Source organism: Symphalangus syndactylus, chromosome 5, assembly GCF_028878055.3.
Source record: "Symphalangus syndactylus isolate Jambi chromosome 5, NHGRI_mSymSyn1-v2.1_pri, whole genome shotgun sequence".
NCBI classification, from domain to species: domain Eukaryota; kingdom Metazoa; phylum Chordata; class Mammalia; order Primates; family Hylobatidae; genus Symphalangus; species Symphalangus syndactylus.
Window position 1 is genome coordinate 55,013,564 of NC_072427.2, and position 12,146 is coordinate 55,025,709.

Here is a 12,146-nt window from a genome sequence, read left to right on the forward strand (position 1 = left end):
CACCATAGCACTGCGGCTGAGCCTGGTGCCCACAGCAAGGTAGGGGCTTGACCTGGGATTTCTACTGTGCTGTGAGCTGGGGCCCTCGAGGATCACAGTGTTTCCAAATCCTGGGTGCATTCCTGTTACTGGCAGAACTGTACCTCTCTAGGGAAAAGTTTTCCAACTTGGCTCCACAGAAGCTCACTGATGAACACCAAGAAATGCCTGCACAGTCAAACACTTCCAAGCGCTCAAGCATCAAAGAAAGCAAGTCACAATGAGACAACAAAGGGCAAACTTTGGTACCCTCCTGGGACAACATGTCTTGGAATCTAGAACATTAGTGTATGAAACATTTAAAGAAATTATCAACACAGTCATATAGATGAGCACACAACAAGGAACTACTTGAAATAAATAGTTACATTTGGAAATAAAATAAAAGTAGAATTTCTAGATATTTGAGATATAATCACTGAAATTTTCTAAACAAGTGCAGTTATATAGTTCAACAGCTGATTAGACACAGTGCAGAGACAATTGATGATCTGGAAGATACAACTAAAGAAAGTAACCAGAATGAAGTCATGCATGACATGTGTAGGGAATATGTAGAAGAAAAATTAAGACATTTGGAGGATGGAATGTGAAGGACAAACATACAGCTATTGGAGTCCCTGGCAAAGAGAATGGCGAAGATACAATATTTGGAGAGATATTAGCTACAAAATTTCCAGAATGAATGAAAAATATAAATTCACAGATGCAGTAGCACAGTATCTCTCAAAGAAGATTAAAAAGAAATCCACACCTAACATACCATGCAGAAAGTTCAGAATACTAAAGGCACAGAGATGATCTCAAAAGTCTTTAGAGAATGAGGACAGCTGACTTTTGGCTGCAACAATGGAAGTCAGAAAACAGTGGAATAATAGTTTCAAACTGTTGAGAGATGCAACTGTCAACCTAGAGTGTTTCCAGCATAACTATTTTTCAAGCATCAAGGAGAAGTAAGCTATTTACAGATAAACCGAAAATGGGAGTTTATCACCAAAAGATCTTCTCTAAAGGAACTTTAATCGGGCAGGGGGTCGGGGGGGGGTGGTCATAACTTTTGGCATGACAATCTAGTGAAGCCTGTGGATCCCTTCTCAGAATAAGGTTTTTAAAAGCGTGAAATAAAACTATTACAGGCCGGGCACAGTGGCTCACGCCTGTAATCCCCGCATTTTGGGAGGCCAAGGCAGGTGGATCACAAGGTCAGGAGATTGAGACCATCCTGGCTAACACGGTGAAACCCCGTCTCCACTAAAAAATACAAAAAAAGGCCAGGCGTGGTTGCTCACACCTGTAATCCCAGCACTTTGGGAGGCCGAGGTGGGCAGATCACGAGGTCAGGAGATGAAGACCATCCTGGCTAACCCAGTGAAACCCTGTCTCTACTAAAAAATAGAAAAAAAAAATTATCCAGGCATGGTGGCAGGAGCCTGTAGTCCCAGCTACTCTGGAGGCTGAGGCAGGAGAATGGCGTGAACCTGGGAGGCGAAGCTTTCAGTGAGCCAAGATCACGCCACTGCACTCCAGCCTGGGCGATAGAGTGAGACTCCATCTCAAAACAACACCAACAACCACAACAACAAAAACAAAACCAAAAAAACTATTACAAAGGAAACAAATTATTTTGAAATTTTTAAACTAAAAATATTTTTAAATGTATTATGATAATGTATGTGCTACCTAATAACCCACTAAATAACAAAATCCAGCAGCTACCCTAATGTCAGAGTAGATACCCGTAAGAGGAGGCAGCATCTTACAGGGCAGGCCCTGGACAAATGAGTTTGTTACCAAGCACTTAAGAGAGAATGTGCATCAAAGAAGCATGCATTGCATCAGAACAGACCATGGTGTATTTCACCTTTCAGTTTCTTTTGACTCATGAGTTATTTAGAATATTTTAAAAACACTTTAACACAATGGAGTTTTTTTTCTTTCATGAGGTGATCTTTGTCATCAATTTATAGTTTTGCTTCTGCTTGAGAAGAGAATGAAAGCTGCAGAGTTCTTTTTCTATCAGTAGGTTGAGAAGAAAGGTAACTTTTCTCAGGGACATTATGAGTGTGATGTGTTGGTGCAGCCCCTGAAGGGAAATGGTGTGGAGGATGTTTGGACCACAGCCTGGGATGAAAGGCTGGGAGAGGGAATGGTGAGTTGGAAGTTGCCCTAAAGAGAGGGGGCAGAAAGCATGGACAGGGTGGGGGTAGCAATGAGTGTGTCCTCAAAGGTAGAGACAGATGGCAGAGGCCTGCATGCCTCAGCGAGCCTTCTGTGGCCCCAGCAAGACCCAGAGAAAGAAAGCCACACCCAAAGCAAGGAGAATTGACGGAGGGTGAAGTAGGAAGATCAGCTGCTCCAGGAGGCTGTAGGAGGAATATTGCACAGAGCTGCAGTCCAGGAGGTTTGGAAGATGGAGGGTTTGTGGACTCAGAATATTATTTGCTCTGTTTTTGCAACAATTCTTTCTACAGACACAGTGAATGCTAGCTTCTTAGTGGTAAATTGATATCACTGTAGCTATTGGGCACTCATCTGCCATATGTTTCATGAAAGTAATTTACTTGGCTTTCAAGACTATGTTCTAGAAGGACTTGCTTCACTGTCATTTGCCTTTGGACCAGACTTTATGATCTGAAGAACATTCTTGAATTTAGGAAGTGAAAGAACTTTTCGGTGTTAGAGGATAAGATTTAAAGAGCTAATTTATTCCAGGCCTCTGTGTCCAGGCAGGGTACCAATCAAATGGGCAGGTCTTTGACTCTAAGGATGCCATTATCGCCTGGCAGCCTGTTATCCACTGTCATCAGCCTCAACAGCAGGAAATTCTGTCTCTGTTCTGATTTTATCTCTTGCCTCTATTAGGCTGGGTGGGGAAGTGGAGAAAAGAGTGAGTTGGCGTCCTTGTGACAACTCATGGTGCTCACAAGGTTCGGCCTCCTCTCCTTGAGCAATATCATGCCTTTTGCAATCTATTTGGCTTTTTTTCCACAGCTATTTAATTCTATGTTACTCTTCCTCAACCCTCTTTGGTTTCTCTGTATTCTTTGTGAACTGTGGACTCTGAATAATGATACCTGTAAATTAAACGGGGTGAAGGTTTCATGATGCAGTAATTTCATGGCTAACTAGATTCATGACCCTTTTTCTCATGAGAGTGGTGCAAAATCAACCTACAGGATTACTGAGATGTCAGAATGTGCAACATAATCCTTGCTGGTAGCTGGAATTGAGCAGAAACAGTTCAAGATCCGATGGTTTCAGAGCAGGGCCTCTGAGCTTCTTTTACACCAACTGCCCTTGGTCTCCAGTGGGCCAGAGCAGGCCTCTCCAGAAAGGAGGCACCCCAGCACCTGGGCAGTGAAAAGCCTCCCTCAAGCCATTCTGCAGGCCCTCTGTCATTAGGGTTAAGCCTCCTCTCCCCCAGCAATATCATGCCTTTCCCAATCTATTTGGCCTTGGTATTTGGACCTGTGTCAGTGTTTCCGGTATCAGGGAGGGGTGGGGCGAGTGAAGTCTGTGCTGCCCCTCCTGGAGAAGTCTGGGGAGAAAGCAGATGTTTTGAAAAAATAATCCAGTGTCCCACTCCCAAACAAACAAGTAAACAAATAATGAACTGAGGCCAGAGTGGCAGGTGGCTGGAGTCATAATGACAGGGAGCAGCGTCAGGCGGTATGTGGCTGGAGAAGGGACTTGCCCTGAGCATGAGTGCCCACCATAGCACTGTGGCTGAGCCTGATGCCCACGGCAAGGTAGGGGTTTGGCCTGAGATTTCTACTGTGCTGTGAGCTGAGGCCCTCGAGGATCACAGTGTTTGCAAATCCTGGGTGCATTCCTGTTACTGGCAGAACTATACCTCTCTAGGGAAAAGTTTTCCAACTTGGCTCCACAGAAGCTCACTGATGAACAGCAAGCAATGCATGCACAGTCAAACACTTCCAAGCGCTCAAGCATTGGTGTTGGGAGCTGTGTCAGTGTTTCCGGGACTGGGGAGGGGTGTGGGGAGGGAAGCCTGTGCTGCCCCTCCTGGAGAAGTCTGGGGAGAAAGCAGATGTTTTGGAACAAAAATCCAGTGTCCCACTCGGGATGTCGTGGTGTCTTAGTCTACTTAGGCTGCCATAACAAAATAGCATAGACTGGGTGACCTAACAGAAATTTATTTTCTTGCAGTTGGTGAAACTGGAAAGTCTGAAATCAGGGTGTCAGCAAGCCTGGTTTCTGGTGAGGGCTCCTTCCTGACTTGCACTCTTTTTTTTTTTTTCATAGTTCCTGGATATTTTAATTATTATTATTGTTTTTTTAAATTATACTTTAAGTTCTAGGGTACATGTGCACAACGTGCAGGTTTGTTACATGTGTATACATGTGCCATGTTGGTGTGCTGCACCTATTAACTCATCATTTACATTAGGTATATCTCCTAATGTTTTCCCTCCCCCCTCACCCCACCCCACAACAGGCCCCGGTGTGTGATGTTCCCCTTCCTGTGTCCAAGTGTTCTCATTGTTCAATTCCCACCTATGAGTGAGAACATGCAGTGTTTGGTTTTTTGTTCTTGCGATAGTTTGCTGAGAATAATGCTTTCCAGCTTTATCCCTGTCTCTACAAAGGACATGAACTCATCCTTTTTTATGGCTACATAGTATTCCATGGTGTATATGTGCCACATTTTCTTAATCCAATCTATCATTGATGAACATTTGGGTTGGTTCCAAGTCTTTGCTATTGTGAATAGTGCCACAATAAACATACATGTGCATGTGCCTTTATAGCAGCATGATTTATAATCCTTTGGGTATATACCCAGTAATGGGATGGCTGGGTCAAATGGTATTTCTCGTTCTAGATCCTTGAGGAATCGCCACCTTGTCTTCCACAATGGTTGAACTAGTTTACAGTCCCACTAACAGTGTAAAAGTGTTCCTATTTCTCCACATCCTCTCCAGCACCTGTTGTTTCCTGATTTTTAAATTATGGCCATTTTAACTGGTGTGAGATGGTATCTCATTATGGTTTTGATTTGCATTTCTCTGATGGCCAGTGATGATGAGCATTTTTTCATGTGTCTGTTGGCTGCATAAATGTCTTCTTTTGAGAAGTGTCTGTTCATGTCCTTTGCCCACTTTTTGATGGGGTTGTTTGTTTTTTTCTTGTAAATTTGTTTGAGTTCATTGTAGGTTCTGGATATTAGCCCTTTGTCAGATGAGTAGGTTGCGAAAATTTTCTCCCATTTTGTAGGTTGCCTGTTCACTCTGATGGTAGTTTCTTTTGCTGTGCAGAAGCTCTTTAGTTTAATTAGATCCCATTTGTCAATTTTGGCTTTTGTTGCCATTGCTTTTGGTGTTTTAGACATGAAGTCCTTGCCCATGCCTATGTCCTGAATGGTGTTGCCTAGGTTTTCTTCTAGGGTTTTTATGGTTTTAGGTCTAACATTTAAGTCTTTAATCCATCTTGAATTAATTTTTGTATAAGGTGTAAGGAAGGGATCCAGTTTCAGCTTTCTACATATGGCTAGCCAGTTTTCCCAGCACCATTTATTAAATAGGGAATCCTTTCCCCATTTCTTGTTTTTGTCAGGTTTGTCAAAGATCAGATGGTTGTAGATGTGTGGTATTATTTCTGAGGGCTCTGTTCTGTTCCATTGGTCTGTATCTCTGTTTAGGTACCAGTATCTGCTGTTTTGGTTACTGTAGCCTTGTAGTATAGTTTGAAATCAGGTAGCGTGATGCCTCCAGCTTTGTTCTTCTGGCTTAGGATTGACTTGGCAATGCGGACTCTTTTTTGGTTCCATATGAACTTTAAAGTAGTTTTTTCCAATTCTGTGAAGAAAGTCATTGGTAGCTTGATGGGGATGGCATTGAATCTATAAATTACCTTGGGCAGTATGGCCATTTTCATGATATTGATTCTTGCTGTTCATGAGCATGGAATGTTCTTCCATTTGTTTGTATCCTCTTTTAGTTCATTGAGCAGTGGTTTGTAGTTCTCCTTGAAGAGGTCCTTCACATCCCTTGTAAGTTGGATTCCTAGGTATTTTATTCTCTTTGAAGCAATTGTGAATGGGAGTTCACTGATGATTTGGCTCTCTTTTTGTCTGTTATTCAACATATACAAATCAATAAACGTAATCCAGCATATAAACAGAACCAAAGACAAAAACCACATGATTATCTCAATAGATGCAGAAAAGGCCTTTGACAAAATTCGGCAGCCCTTCATGGTAAAAACTCTCAATAAATTAGGTATTGATGGGACGTATCTCAAAATAATAAGAGCTATCTATGACAAACCCACAGCCAATGTCATACTGAATGGGCAAAAACTGGAAGCATTCCCTTTGAAAACTGGCACAAAACAGGGATGCCCTCTCTCACCACTCCTATTCAACATAGTGTTGGAAGTTCTGGCCAGGGCAGTCAGGCAGGAGAAAGAAATAAAGGGTATTCAATTAGGAAAAGAGGAAGTCAAATTGTCCCTGTTTGCAAATGACATGATTGTATATTTAGAAAACCCCATCGTCTCAGCCCAAAATCTCCTTAAGCTGATAGGCAACTTCAGCAAAGTCTCAGGATACAAAATCAATGTGCAAAAATCACAAGCATTCTTATACACCAATAACTGACTTGCACTCTTAATGGTCTTCCTCATTGTGTGTGTGTAGAGAGCGTGAGAGTTCACTTTCTTCCTCGTATAGAGCTACCAGTCCCATCACGAAGGTGTCATCCTCATGACCCAGTCTAATCCTAATCACCTCCCAGAGGACCCATCTCCAAATACCATTACATTGGGGGTTAGGGATTCAACATCTGCATTTTAGGGGGTCACATACATTTAGTCCATAACAATTGTTTTCTGTTGCTGTGTAGCAAATGACCATAAATTTTGCAGCTTGACACAACACTCACTTAATACCTCATAGTTTTCTTGGGTTAGGAGTCTGGACCTTGCTTAGTAGAGTTGAAACCAGAGGAGTTCCCTTATTCCCCTCACAGGGCATGTGACACGGGTGTGGTTCACTTCTTCGGTGCCCCACTGTTCAAACTCCGAGGGGGAACATGAAGATGGGTAGGTTTTGGGGAGGATTTTGGGGCTCCAACTCCACGGCAGTGTCTAGGGTTGAGTGTTTGCAGGTCCCAAAGCCCCAGTGGGTGTGTGTTACAGTGTGCTCTTTCAGTTTTGCTGTCTGCAGGTAGCTTGTGTTAATCAGCTCAGTTAGACCCTCTGCCTTATCATAAGGACAGAGGGCTTTCTGTATCCTGGTTCTTGCCCTAGTGTACAAGAAAAATCATATCACATGTGGGCTTGGAGGATGGGTGCAAGGTTTAATTGAGTGGTGGAGGTAGCTCTCAGTGAAGTGGATGAGGAGCAAAAGAGGGATGGAGTGAGAAGGTGTCTTCCCCTGGAGTCAGGCCAGCCAGTGGCTGGACTCTCCTCTGACTGCCCTTGACCAAATTCTGCGTCATCCCGCCACCGTCAGTGGCCTGCCAGTGTCTGCTGGTATCTGTTGGTGTGCTCTTCTCCTCCTTTCAACATGCAGCTGCTTGTGTCCGTGCCCACTATGGTCTCAGATTTTTATGGGCACAGGATGGGGAGCATGGGAGGCCAAAGTGGTCTTGGAAAATGCAACATTTGGGCATGAAAACAGGAGTGCCCGTTCTCACTTAAGTCCATGGGCACAGGCCTGAGGGTGGAGCCCTCGCCAGGCACCCCACCCTTCTCTACCCAGCATTTCCTTGCCCCCCTCCCATATAAGAGTCACCTGGCCAGGTTTCACAAGGCTGCAACCAGAAAGCTGGGGCCACATTATTTGAACATGTCCCTGGGGGAAGACCACAAGAGTGACAGCCCATCATATTCTTACTCAGGGAGAGCATTCTGTAAGGCCAGGGGTCACCAGGGGTCATTTTAGAATTCTGCCTGCCACACCAAGGTTAATGGCTTTATTTTTTTGCCTTGTGTAGGAGAATTTGATCCATTCCTAGTTGTAGTTATTAATGATATTTGGAAATGCACATTGTCTTCAGTGAGCGAATCACCCATGTTTGTTGAAAGTCACATTCTGTGAGGGGATTTGTGGAATGATAGCTTTGCTTACGGGAATGGGGAAGGTCAAGAACTCTCCCTGTAGCTTAATAAGATAAAAGCAATATTAACTTCCTTCAGGCTTAGAAGTAGGTGGAGCAGTGGCTACGATTTGGAGGTTTATGTACTTCCAGTGAAATTCCTGCTACAAGCGACTTAGTCACTGTAGAATTTTGATAGTTTAATACACTTCAGCTGAGAAGAGGTCAAGGCGTTCTATCTGAGTTTATTAAAGATGCCTGCAGGACTCTGGTGGTAGTTTGGGGATCTGATGGGCCCCCTGTTCTCTTGAATTCCTAGGCTCTTCGTGAGTGAGGAGGGTGGGGCCGTGGTTGAAGAACGGGTAAGATTTCATCTGGTAGACATGGGGAGTAGAAGGCGCCATTTTCTAGGGGATGTTTCTTCTCACTGTCTGTCCAGGCTTAGTCTGGGTGAGGCCAGTGTTGGGGCGTGTGGAAAAACAGAAGACACTTTTTGGAAGTTTCATCCTAGGCAGATGGCAGGGTCAGAGCCAGAGCCCCGGAACGTGGCCCTCAACTTGAGGGATAAGAAGAGTCGGGGGCTGAGGCTGGGGCCAGGAGGCCTGGGGACAGGAAGGGAGTGCTGGAAGATGAGGGCTGTCTCGGAGGTTGGGTGTGGAGGGAAGACAGCCCACAGAGCTCTGTGGCTTATATGTGAGTCACACAGTGGCTGCTGTGCAGTTTCCTCCCTTGCCAGCCTCCCTGGAGGTGCCCAGAGTGGCCTGGACAGGAGTGGGGCCACCAAGGGAGGTGCCTCCAGTGCTGGAAAATAGGGACCTAGCTTTGTGGTCTAAATTGTCAGGCCAGGGAGATGCAGTTTGTTTGGTGGAGGCATCCAGGATGGCTTCAGTGGGGAGGGAGGAGGTGGAGACAAGAGTGAGTGGACAAGGCTGTCACTGGGCAGGTGAAACAAGGGAGTGCCGGCAGAGGGGAGAGAGATGAACCGGGAAGTGGAGGGTGCTGAGCAGAAGAATGGATCCTGCTTTGTGACGTAGTGGCCCCTGAACTATACCATAAGCTCAAAACATGATGGCATTATGGTCAGAAATTTTGAATTCACAAAAAGAAGAAGGTGGGGGTGGAGGAGTGAAGTCACGGTCTGAAATGTCAAACATGAAATGATGGTGAGAGCTCCAGCAGGAATGGTCAGCTCCTTCTAAGAAAGGCTGGTGTCCTCTGACTGTGAAATGACATGGGAACATGGTGTGCCCACTGGGTTCAAATGTTGTGTACAGAAGGCAAGAGAGAGGTTTCAGGGGCATTTGGAAGGAGAGTTAGTGAGATGCAGCCCCAGAGAGACACGAGAGACATTGGTCAAGGACTTCCCTAGGGCTGGAACTGGACTGCGAGGCAAGGAGCCTGGGTGACATGGCCATGAGAGGGGACCTGGGAGGTGGGAAATGGCTGTAAATAATGTCTGTCGCCGGTAACTGTGTTTGGAGGACTTGTGTGCATTGCAGAAAAAATACACATGTGAGAGGCTTGGGAGCAGAGCCCTGGTGCGCTCACTTTGGTTCATGTGTTTATTGTTGTTTTATTGTTTTGTGGCCACATGTTTTTGAGACTATACTAGCGTGGTGCTGGGTGTGATAGAGGCTGCTGTGTCTGAGACCTGGTTCTGCCCCCTGCGGAGGTGATTGAGGGTGAACTGCAGTCTGTGACCAAGGGGACCTTGTGAGTTTGTCAGCATCATGCCCTCCTCCCAGGTCTGGCCAGTGCTTTTGGAGTCCCAGGGGACATGCAGCCAAGCCATTCCAGCCAGTGCCCAGATGCCTGGCTTGTGCCCACAGTGGCAAGCTTGAGCAATTTGTCTTCACAGGAGACCTGGTCTGCAAACACCTTCCCTTTAATTCGGTCTTCTCACATGCTGCCCTGTTGAGTGAGCCTTAGCCTCCTGTTCCTCCCTGGTTGGACATGGGGGTGAGGGAGAGGGAAGGATCTCCAGGATTTGGGCTTGAGTGATCGGGAAGAAGGGGTACTCTTGTGGAGAGCAGAGGTTGCAAGAGGAAGTGTGGGCTTCCGAGGTGGAGGCTGCAGCTGCATTTTTGGACATGTTGGGTTGGACAGATGCCAGGAGCAGAGCCTGTGGATGGTGTGATGCCGTGGCCATGGCAAAGCCCTGGGCTGAGAATCAGCTGTGCAGACACCAGTGGATGGTACCCGAGGAGCCTCAGGACAGCCACCACAGAGCCCTGGGGAGAAGAGACAAAGGGCTCAGGAGACAGGTCTTGGGAAACCAGGAAGAGGTTGGGGAGAGGGAGGAGGCCAGGAGGGAGGCTGCGGAGGAGAGCGGCCCCCGGGAAGTGGGAAGAACCGCAGGGGAGCGAGAAGCCACAGGAGCCCAGACAGGAGGGAGCCTCAGCCCTCAGCCAGGTGATGGGGACCGAGCTTTGTCTGTCGCACTTGGTGACTGCTGGGGAACCTTGGGAGAAGTTTCCTTGGAGTTGTGGGGCTGAAGCCAGTTAGAATGGTAGTGGGTGGGAAGTGACTGTGTCTTCATGATCCATTGGCCCTTCCTGGACACCAGGAAATCAGGAATGTGGGGATCAGAGCCAGTGTCATCCTCAGGGTGCCTGGCCTCAGGAGGCCGCCCAGGAGACAGGCAAGCCAGGAGCTGGACACAGGGCTAAGCAGTGGTTCTTCTAAGGGACAGAAGTCATAGCGTGTTCATGTGATAAGGACAGTAGGGAGGAGGCAGGAGAGGGGATGACTTCTGGTGGGACCTCAGGCAAGGTCAAGGGCAGGACTTGGCCTGGGAAAGGAGTGGGCCGCTTGGAGTCAGGGCCTAGAAAGTTCTGGAGCCTCATCAGAAGACACTGCCTATGTACGGGTGAGGTGGGAAGCTGTGATGAGTGAAGGGGAGGGGCTCGCAGGGGCTGGAGGGGAGAGAAGGGTGTGCATCAGGGGAGCCAAGTCTGTATAGGGGAGAAGGAGCCTGCAGGGTCTGCCGTGCCCAGGGTCCATGCAGCCATGGCAGGTGGCCAGGTGGCCCGTGGTTGGGGTTGCATTTGCCTTTTCCCCAAATAGTGTTCTCTGTGATTTTTTTTTTTTTTTTTTTGAGATGGAGTCTCGCTCTGCCTCCCAGGCTGGAGTGCAGTGGTGTGATCTTGGCTCACTGCAACCTCTGCCTCCCAGGTTCAAGTGATTCTCATGCCTCAGCCTCCCAAGTAGCTAGGAATACAGGCGTGTGCCTAGCACAGCCAAATCACGTCGAGGACCAGGGTGGGGTGTTTCAGAAAGCCTGTCACTCTCGGGCCACCTAGCGCAGTGCACAAAGTGACCCCTCTATAGCACCCTGGTGCCCTGAGAGACCAATGTGCCTCTCAGAGTGGGTGCAAGCTGTGAAAATGCAGTTCATGGTAGCCCCGCCACTGTGTGTGTGCTGTGTTCCACACATCCTTCTCCAGGTTGAAACGGTTCACAGTGTTTTGATTGCCCATGAAAGGTTTCGGAAGCATCTCACCTTCCTGTATCTTTTGTCCTTCCAGGTGCTGCTGTCGGGACTCATAGGTGTCGTCTCCTGGAAGAGGCCTCTCTCCCTTGTGGTAAGTGGCACCTGTGTCTCCAGGTGGCCTTGGAGCAGTGTTCCACCTTCAGATGCGTGAGCAGGTTAGAAGCAATGGCGAAGAGAATTCCAGCTTCTTTTCAGGCAGCGGGAAGCACAGCTTGATAAAATCTCACTGCTGAATGCTGATGGGCTTGTGAGAAGCGCTGTGTTTCTCGTGGGAGGTGCTTCTGAGAGTGCCCTCAGTGTCTTGCTGAGATGCTCCGAGGGCATCCTCTTTGTGTTTGTTTTGTTTTGGTGTCCTCCTGTAAGGACCGAGTGTGAACCAAGGGCATTTTTTTTTTTTTTTGAGACGGAGTCTCACTCTGTCACCTAGGCTGGAGTGCAATGGCATGATCTCGGCTCACTGCAACCTCTGCCTCCCGGGTTCAAATGATTCTCTGCCTCAGCCTCCTGAATAGCTGGAATTACAGGCGCCTGCCACCACGCCTGGCTAATTTTTT

At 47.1% G+C, this 12,146-nt stretch overlaps 1 protein-coding gene across 3 annotated transcripts in view; it reads left to right on the forward strand.

Annotated features, from left to right (window-relative positions):
* Positions 1-12,146, forward strand: part of ENTREP2 (endosomal transmembrane epsin interactor 2) — a 455,758-nt gene that overhangs the window by 186,153 nt on the left and 257,459 nt on the right. For all 3 annotated transcript variants that reach the window (XM_063639058.1, XM_055278517.2, XM_063639057.1), the window contains exon 2: positions 11,627-11,683. In XM_063639058.1, coding sequence (XP_063495128.1) covers positions 11,627-11,683 — 57 coding nt within the window. The remainder of the gene's footprint in view (positions 1-11,626; positions 11,684-12,146) is intronic.